Genomic DNA, 9,737 nt, shown 5'->3' on the forward strand with positions numbered 1-9,737 from the left:
TGCTGCCTTCTTCATTCCTTGAGGTCTTCATTAGTCTGCTTGTATGATCCTTCCCTTGGCTCTCTATAGATGTTTTTCCTCTCTAGCTTTCTCTCGTTGTGATCACCATATTGAGCTGTGCTGTTTCTCAGATGATCTTGACACGCTGTATACAGCAATTTCCATAACTACGTCTACTCATCAAAGTTAGCTTTGTGATCTGAATGGTATAACCAGTGTATAAGTCTAAYTTTTCTTAACTGCAATCGGTGGTTAGAAAACTAATAACAGTGCATTTTCCCCTTGTACTATTTACTCTGGAAAAAAAATAATCATCTTCTCCAAGAAGGATACAGTAGKTGAGCAAAAACAACAGAAAAAGAGCGGTTCTCCTTTGTGTTTTCAGGAAATGGTAAAAATTCAGTTCTTGAACTATGAAATGATAAAGATCAGTGTAGTTCTGCCATCACAGTATTACAGTAACAGTAAAAAGGATTAGATGGGTTTCACATATCTGATGGAAAAGTCAAGAACACACAGTATAACCCTATAAGATAAAACACTGATTATGACTGATTGCTGTTCAGTCTTTATGCTGCTCACTTCATTGCTTTCTGACCTCACTTTAAGGTCATTTGCAAACCCAGACAAGTTGACATCTATCAGACTGCATTTGCTCTGTTTATTCCAGAAACCTTCAGCAGAATATTGCTCATCCTCAGATTTTATGATGTTTAAAAAAAAGGAGAAAATAATACATCTTTTTGTTTCACCTACAAATCTGACACCAAAGTGGCTGGCAGTGAGTTCAGGACCCCAAAGTTGAGTTCTTTAGGTTTCAGAGTTGTGTGCCTGCCTCGGTGCAGCTTTTTCTCCCCATGTCTCTGTGAGCTGTCGGAGGGTCTCTATCTACAGAACAGAAATAGACCGGACTGGATACAGCGAAGGTGTCTGGAGTTGGTTCTACCTGTCCACCTCCTTTGGGATGTTGCTACAGCAGATGGCGTGTTATCTGGAAAGAGTCGAGGACGGCTTTGGTTGCCCCCTCTGACAGTAGAACCAGAAAAGGGTGTTGGGGTCGCTGGAGGCGAGAGAAAGACTTGAGAGGGATCTAGACCACAGTGTTTCGCTGCCTGTAGGGTGGAGGTGGCAAAACAGTGCCGGTCTTGAGGGAGAACTCAGACATGTACTCTGAATTTTCAGCTACCGCCGGTCGTATGTGTCCGTTCTGCTTGTAGAAGAGCTTGGCATTGGTGGAGCCCCCCTGGGCTCCATTGGGAGCCACCTGGATTGATGATTTAGGAGGCAAGCTGTGCTGCCAGTATTCAGGATTGTCAAAGGTTACCTTTAGTTTCTTCCCGCTGGCTTTTCCTGATGTATACCCGCCATGTTTCAGCATACTTGCAGGGTGTGTGGTGGTGTGGCTCTGGTAAGCTGGCAAGCTACTGTGCTTGAGGGTTGCTGAAGTAGACAGGGAGCCCGATTGGCTCACCTGGGCTTGAGCAGAAGTTCCTGTTTGGCTCGGAGCAATGGAGCCGCCACCTGGATTGCCAGGCTGTCCTGCAGGTTTGACGGTGCTGTGGCCATGGAGAATATGAGTCGCTGGACCGTGGAGGCAGGGTATCCCTGATGGAGATGCCTGGGTTGATGGGAGGGGGTAGTGGGCCAGACTGGTCTGGATTGTAAGGGGCAGGTGGGAGCCTGAGTTTGAGGCTGAGATGGAGGAAGGAGGCTGGGTGGGTAAGGGCAGACCGTTTCTCCTCAGAGCTTCCAGACCCAGATCGGCGGGGCTGTGGAAGGTGTTGAGGTAGAGAGGCTCATTAATGTACTCGTCCTCTCCTTTGGGCTGACTGTTGGGCGTGCTGTGGTACCCTGGGTTGTCCAAGGCGTGGAGCTCGCCATTTTTGCGCCGTGAGACAAATGGGTTCTCCTCAATTGGATTCAGAAACTCTGAGGCACAAATCAGAGAAAGAAAGAGGGGGAAGAAAAACAAAAGGCATTTGAAACAGTAGAAATTAAATTATGGCAAGAGGAAATGAACCAAATGAAATTTGAAAAAAAAGGTAAAAGGATAGCTAATAAAGAGATGATAACAGTGATAACAACAGCCGCTGAGAATCGGATGGGCAAGGTGCCAGCAGTTTTTTGGCACTGTATACTCCATCTGCTCGGGGTCAAAATGCCAACAAACGACCCCTCCTCACTTGCTTCCAAGCGTTATAATAGAGAGGTATGAAACCTATTGATTTTGCCCACTCTTCAGCTCCTTGACACCGCATCAGAATGCATTTTGCTTCAGGCTTTGTTATATCTGAAGCTGCTAAGAAAAAAAAAAAAGAAATCAAAGACCGAAGCACAGGAGCAGGGCTGATGGAGTGAATTATGATCAAAGGCAAAAAACGACTCAGTAGTATTTAACTGGCATAAACTACTATCGCTGAAAACTCTGTAAGAATATTAATCAATGGAGCAAAATGAAATGAAAAGGCAAAACGAGAGCCAGACAATGCTACAAGAGGTTGGATTTACTGGCTGAATGAGTAAAGCCATGACAGAACATAAGAGATGAAACTTGTTTTACATTATGTTTGGTTTCTGCCCCTGCTTCTTGTCTGTCTGGATCGTTCTAGCAGATTACTGAACAATGAATGCTAATTTTCTATCTGGAGTTCTTTTCAGCTCTAGCTGAGGATTTTTTTTCGTGTAAAATTTATTTTGTAGAGGCTGGAAATTGCAAACAAAACTGGAGTATCATGAAGCGTTGAGTAGCTGAGGCCACAGTATCTGAGAGAATCCTGCTTGGATTCTGAATATCTACAAGAGTTCTGAAAACATGCTTTCACTGTGTCTGATTACTGCTTTCAATATACAGTAACTAAGAAACAGAAGTATTATAGGGTCTGTCACACTATCGTGCTTTTAGACAACTTATGTTGTTCTGCTTATCGTACCTGAGGAGTTCTTGTCTTTCATTGCCATCATGTAGCCATCCTCATCCGTGTCCCCTCGGGATGTTCTCTCTCCGAGAAAGATGGTGGGGTCAGCGCTGTACCTCTGGGTCCCGCTGTCTTCCCCCACAGCTTGGCTCTGGCTCTTTTTATGTAGGCTTCCGTTACAACGCTGATCTTCCAGGGCCGGGCCCTGGCTGCTTGTGGTCTCCTGATTGGAACCACCCTGGGCACCTGCCAGAGGTCCTTCTGGAGGGCTTGGACCACCGTCTCGATAGCCAAACTGGTTCTACGATTAAAAAAAAAGATCAAATTCGATACTCTCCTGACAAGCAACCTGTTATTAATTTGAAATGGTTGAAGTTGGTGTAACTTTACAAATTTTCAATAGTAAAATTCTCAGATAAAGTTTTGCTGGTGTAGTCATCAGACTTGAGGGACTCTGAAGGGCAGTCAGGCAAAGCTACGATTCCAACACCTGAACTTAAAAGCTAAAAAAAAAAACAAAGAACAAAAATCCCCCAAAGAAAAAACAAAACATGACACGCGAAGCAAAGGGCGTCTTGTGGTGCTGTATTGGCTTGCCGTAGGCTATTTAATCCCACTATCCTGCACTCTTGCAAACTCTTAGCGCTAAGCAGCAATTACAAGAAGCAGAGAAACAAAACGACGAGAGAGAGAGAGAGAGAGAGAGAGAGAGAGAGAGAGAGAGAGAGAGAGAGAGAGAGAGAGAGAGGATAAAAAGAAAAGAAAGAAATATCCTGGGGTTATATCTGTCCACCTACTCCTTCAGCCTAACCTCCATCGCTATCAACTTCCTCTTCCCCTAAATTTCTCACTTCATCAGTGCTTCAAAGCAAGTCATTATTTGCTCTTTTTCTCCTGGCATCAACACAGATAACTGTAGCAGACTGTATCTGCTGTGGCATAAAGCAAATAAATATACCACTCTGTCAAACACATCGAATTTTCAAAATTGAGTTCCTTCTTCAAAAGGGCATTTAACTGATCAAAAGAGTGAATGTTATTGACCTTAAACTATTTTTTTTTAGTTTTGTAGAACAAAAAGACGTGCAAGTCAAGAAGGCAAAAAACAATCCAGAGGAAACAAAGTAGAAATAAAAGGGCTTTTAAACATTTGACGTAACACGCTACAAAACTGTTTGTGTTGCAATCTTTATTGTCCTTGTTTTGTTTTGAACCCTTCCATCTTAATGCTTTTATGTTGAGTTCACTCAGTTTGTTTCTCCACACCTGTTGTTATCCTTCCCTGCGCACGTACTTTCCGGTTTTAGTAATTTTGTTTGAGGTTGACAATTTAGCTGTATTCGTGGACGTGGAAACAAAATGTGCAGAAAGTGTATGGCTTAAAGATGGGAAACGATGCTTTTCGTTTAAGGTATTATTTTATGTTCATGACTGTTGGAGAGCAGTCGGCAAACGGCATTCACAAGAGAGTCACTAAAATGTCCCAATTTTCTTGCATGGGTCGCAGAGGCTCACTGGAGCTGGACAGGTGAGTCAAAAGTCTCAGGACACCCTTGTATTTCATAAACAAAAGTGAAATTTAAATATCTGAATACTATTGGTGAGGGTGAGGGGTGGCCTACCTTTTAGGTTATGTCCAAAACACTGAATACATTAAACAACGCAATGTTCCCAGTTTGTTCATGCAACTTTCTGTTAACTTTTGAACCACAAGAGATGTTGTAAATCTGAGTGCGGAACTCGATTTTTGAGTCAATTCCAGCCTTTTTTGATATGCTACATGAACACCTTCCAGTTGGAAGAATTTGGCTTTGATCCAATATGGCAGCTTTCAAGATGGCGGCCATATTTTGTACATAGTCGAAAAGATAGKTCTCCATCCATTTCTTGCTGGTGTATATAAATATTCCATTTTCTCTTTTGTTTTTTAAATAAAAGGTAGTCCTGAGACTCTTGACTCCAAGCCTTGAATGCCTAGGTCTAAAAACCATGCCAATAATAAAAAATAATCGTGGAAAAAAACTGGTCAAAATCTGCTCATCTGCATTTCTAAAGAACACAACATTTATGAAAATGCTCAACACTTTAGTGACAGGGCTGCGAGCCTCTGCAACTAATGTAAGTTAAGGACACAGCAAATGTCCTAGCATTTTCTTGAGATATTGTGGGTCCATGAGTCCCCTTCGCCAACTACTTGCAGCCCAGTGAGATCCAACCTGAAGCAGTGTTCTTACTCGGTTCGAGTCGACCCGAGGCCTCGTTGTGCCTGCCGGGGGAGCCAAGCTAAAACCTCGTGGCACAAGATACTCCTCAGCATCCATCAAGTCATCCAGGTCCTCTTCGTCCAGCAGGCTCTGGAAGAACTTGCTGTCATTAGGGCTGGGAAGCTTCATGCGGTCATCTCCCTGAAACATAAAAACTCATCAGATCACATCAGATGTTCATGTACACGGCAGGGCATCAGTGATTGCTCGTTTCTTGCTAGCACACCTGGATGACCAGGTATCGCTGCGGGTCACGTGCCATTCTGCAGAACTCGGCCGCCAGCTCCTTGAACTTGGGCCGGCTGTCTGCATCAATCATCCAACCTGGGAAAGAGAAAGAGAAGTAATGCAGAAAAAGATAAACATAAAACAAATAAAGGACCGAGTGAAGAGGGTTATTGTGGTTTCTTTTACTTTATCCTTCGACACAATTTATTGCTCTTTTCTTATGAAAAGACCTTTTATGACCTTCCACGTCTTCTGCAGTTCCAGAAACGTTCAGTCTTGCAGTTTTTCTCTTCTGCTTGTGAGATTCGCAAACAGCTCTTAAGAAAATTACGGTAATACTAAGCCCCCATGAAAAAAAAAGACTTAATAATACTTCAAAATCTAGCTTAATTAAAAACTATTATAAAACACAGAATGCACCGCAAAGTCCAACAGACTGTTTTTAAAAATCTCAATAAGATTACTTCAGTTTACGTTTTTTTTTTACTTCAATTGTAACATTTATTTACCCAAAGAACGCTGATTAAGCAACTATGATGCTCATTTTAATTAAGTTCTTTACAATTTGAGGGCTAGGTAGCTCAAGGGCATTTTAGAGGTGGATAAAAAGAGAAGTTTTTGTTTTCTTTTAGTCCCAAGGCCACACTTTCCTCCCTCAGGCTACAGCTGCAGTAAACACAACAAACCCCTGAAGGTAAAATGAAACAGCAGGTGGTGTCTGGGCCCAGATTGAAAAAAAAAACTGAGTTCCTGATTCCCACGTTTACACCTCTATTACATCTCCTGCAACACGGATGGGTAAAATGTTGCCTGAAGCAGACCAAAAATAGAGGGAGGTACTATTTGTTTTTAGCAGTTAACACATTGACAAATAAAAACTTGAAATATGCTATGCTTTTTAATAAACATCATGTTCAATAAACTCCCTATGGTCTCAGTTGTCGTTTTTCCTGCCAGACTTTGTTTAGTTCATCTTTWTTCCAGCTCGTATTTGTTTTTTCCCACCATCTAGGAACATAAAAGGAGACGAATTATGGGTCCTAGAAATTTTTATAGTATGTCTGTTGGCTACCCAGACCATGTTCATTCAATTTAATGCACAAAATAATTCTCAGATAATAAAATTTCCCATTTGCTAGTTCTGCTTGATCTGACTTCCGTTCAGAAGAGCTGTTTATGTTAATGAGCTCTGTTGGTAACGCCCTCCAAAAATCTGTTGACATTAACTCCGCCCTCCAAAGCCAGCGTTTACGTTAGCATGGCTAATAATAGCAGAAGCTCCGTTGTACAACCATATGAGACCCAGAGACAGAGTCGTGGTCCCAGCTTCTTTTTTTTCTCTCTTTCTCCCTCTGCTCTGCGCTCACTCTGCATGCTGTTACCAGAGCAGGGAGAAGCAGCAGTCAAAATACCTCAGAAACTCGAACAAATAGGCTTTAACAAGGCTTTAATAAGATAAACAATAGAGGTTCATGAGAAAATGTGTTCATAATGAACGAAAATAATTAAATAGTGTCCATGCCAGTCTCAAACCCTGGTCTCCCGCTCTCTGGTTCAACACTCAACTCATTGCCTTATTGGAGGCTTGTTGTGAAAAGAGCTGCGCATTGCACAACAACACSGTGACGGCTTTTTATACTGAGGAGGTGGAGTCTCACCCGGGGGTTGCTAGGTGAGGGGCTGAATGCAGGTTCCGGTGGGTCTCAAAATGACTTAAGTATAAAACTTGTCGTTAATATACATTAAAAATACATTTACTTACAGTAAATATGTCCCTGGGTGCATTTTTTTGGTCCTAGGACTTTTTTTAAGAAGTACATACCCAAAGTTGAGTAAAAAAAACCTTTAAAAAGTGAATTTTGCATAATAGGTCCCCTTTAACTAAACGAGGTGCAATTATGCCAGCAATCAAACTCCATTTCATCTTTAGTGGGGCGGCGGAGGGGTACGCAGTGTGATGACAAACCAAGTCACAAACAACAGCTTTCAGTCAACATGTAATTACAACTAATGATGCCAGTTGCAAAGCCTTTCTCCTGGCTTCTGAACAGGCAATGTGACCCATTAGTTTATTTAACTCTGCAATCAGCCTTTTTAGTCTTTATTTTTTATTCTAACAGTTTTGCTGACCTGTTGTCAAACATAATTTTACTTTATGAAGTAGGCTGGTTTGGTAAACTAACAGAGTCATGAAGACCTATCTCAGTCATCTCCATCTTCTACCACTTATCTGTGGTTGAACTGTGGATGCAACAAGACCAGGGGAGAAACAGAGATTTCCCTTTTTCCAGCAACACTCTAACTACTTTTGAGGGATCCCAACTTTTCCTAAGCCAGAGAGAGAAAATAGACTCCTTCCATTGAGTTCTGGATCTGCCCCAAAGATCTCTTCCCAGACGAACGTGCCCAGAAAACCTCTTTGTTGTGCAGGTTTTCATTGAGTGAAGATTTGTGCTTCCAAGTATGTTGAAAGTTGGAACTTAGGTTGTTGGCTGTGGTGGAGTGGTTAGGGGAGTCGTCCTGGGACCAGAATGTTGCCYGTTCGATCCCCCGTCCAGCCGTTTCAGTTGTTGCGTCCTTGGGCAAGACACCTCACCCGCCGTGYCTACTGATGGTGGTCAGAGGGTCCAGTGGCGCCGGTGCATGGCAGCAAATACAAACTGCAGCTATCACCACTTTTCAAGAACAAGCCAGCCATACTGGATTTTGAGTTTGGGTATYAAATATCAAAATTTGACTTCTGGGGCACTACAGTAGATTTTTTTTAACTTGAAAGCTGAAAATTTCAACTCCAGAGGAAAAACAAGCAACGAACTATTAGAGATGTTTTTGTAATATCTGTAAGTTGTTTAAAAATATGGTTAAAGGAGGCACAAAATGTAAAAAATGCTACAACAGAAGGCTGCTGTTCACTGTAATGACCAGGCTGTTTTACCTTTTCAGTGTTAGCTATCACTTAAAGTCATGAAATATTCAATTTGGTGAAGTTTTTAATGTTGTGAGAAGTGCAAAAAAGAAAGGGTCTGATTAGTTGATTTGTGTTTTAGTATGACATTATTCATGAATTTGGCTCAAAGTGGAAATGGCGGATCATACCTTTACAATAACTGGAACTCTGAATTGGCCTAGAAAACTGTGATCAGTGCATTTTCATATTAAACTTTAGCATTCATAGCAATATTGGCCAAAAAGTCCTTGCAAAGAAACATCAGAGCAATCACTCTCTTGACAAATAGAAAAAAAGAATGAATAAGGACTGTCATTTTGGCTCAACGGCTTTGCTTTGGAGCCATCAGACAAAGTTGGAAAGGACAGTTAATTAACATTTCAGCTGCATTGCCATTTGAATACAATTTGATTTTAATGTCTCAAGCTTTTTGCAAGTAATTAAGTACAAATTTAGTTATTAAAAACAAGAATTGCTATATTGTTAACCACATAAAAACTCCAAATTAAGTACATATGGAGATATTTTTGTGGGAATTTGAGGCATCAGAGGATCTAGTGGCAAAAAGGAAAAACTGTTCCTCCATCATAGATGAGTTCTGACAGCGTGGMTTGATCACCAGACTGGTGAAACAGAACCTGGCCAAGAAGGCAATAGCTGGCACAGCTCAATGCATGTTCTGGAATATGTGGCTGGACTGTTTCCTGGAAATATGGGAGGGTGGATCCCTCGGTGACCCCGTCCAGCAGCATCGGGGTTCTGAATTCAGCCAGGAGCTGGAGCGATACAAGAGAATTAGAGGACGGTGAAGGGAAGGTGGTGTTTTGGATGGGCTGTATGAGCTGGAGACAGATTTGGAGTAAGTCGGGTGGGAAGAAAGCGTGGTGGTCCAGATGGAGGATGACACCAGCAAAGAATGGGGGGGTAGAGTCCCTAGTGAAGACTGGCCGCACATCACAGTCCATAAAGCAGCATCTCATCACAGTTTCATGACAACACACTTCGATCTTTGCCTCCTTATTCTAAATCAACTTCTCTCCCGGCCTTGAAATGAAGCCCCAGAGTTTCAGTAACATTTCAGCAGATGAATTTTGAAAGAAAGAACTTATTAAACTACAACTCATCTATATCACCTCYAGTGGAGCTGCACTAGAGGATAAACACAACATAAAAAACATTTAGTGTTCCACAAGTCTCTGTTTAGAAAACACTATAAGAATTGGGTATATRTGAACATTTGAATACACATTTTAGGCAGTGCAAAGTACATTTAGAGACACAAACTATAAAAACTGTGAGTAAGGGGTCTCTGCAGAAGGTTTTGTCCTGTGGGTGGAGACGGCCCTACTTGTGATTGGTGGAGGTCTTGATGTGGGCGGAGAT

At 42.0% G+C, this 9,737-nt stretch overlaps 1 protein-coding gene across 5 annotated transcripts in view; it reads right to left on the reverse strand.

Annotated features, from left to right (window-relative positions):
- Nucleotides 1-641: 641 nt before the first annotated feature.
- The window catches only part of LOC106525812 (receptor tyrosine-protein kinase erbB-4), a 513,565-nt gene continuing 504,469 nt past the window's right edge, over nt 642-9,737 (reverse strand). For all 5 annotated transcript variants that reach the window (XM_014020153.1, XM_014020151.1, XM_014020152.1 and 2 more), the window contains 4 exons: nt 5,406-5,503; nt 5,150-5,320; nt 2,931-3,216; nt 642-1,929 (listed from right to left, as the gene is read on the reverse strand). In XM_014020153.1, coding sequence (XP_013875607.1) covers nt 1,091-1,929; nt 2,931-3,216; nt 5,150-5,320; nt 5,406-5,503 — 1,394 coding nt within the window. In that variant the 3' untranslated portion in view covers nt 642-1,090. The remainder of the gene's footprint in view (nt 1,930-2,930; nt 3,217-5,149; nt 5,321-5,405; nt 5,504-9,737) is intronic.

Source organism: Austrofundulus limnaeus, unplaced genomic scaffold (assembly GCF_001266775.1).
Source record: "Austrofundulus limnaeus strain Quisiro unplaced genomic scaffold, Austrofundulus_limnaeus-1.0 Scaffold242, whole genome shotgun sequence".
Lineage (NCBI taxonomy): Eukaryota > Metazoa > Chordata > Actinopteri > Cyprinodontiformes > Rivulidae > Austrofundulus > Austrofundulus limnaeus.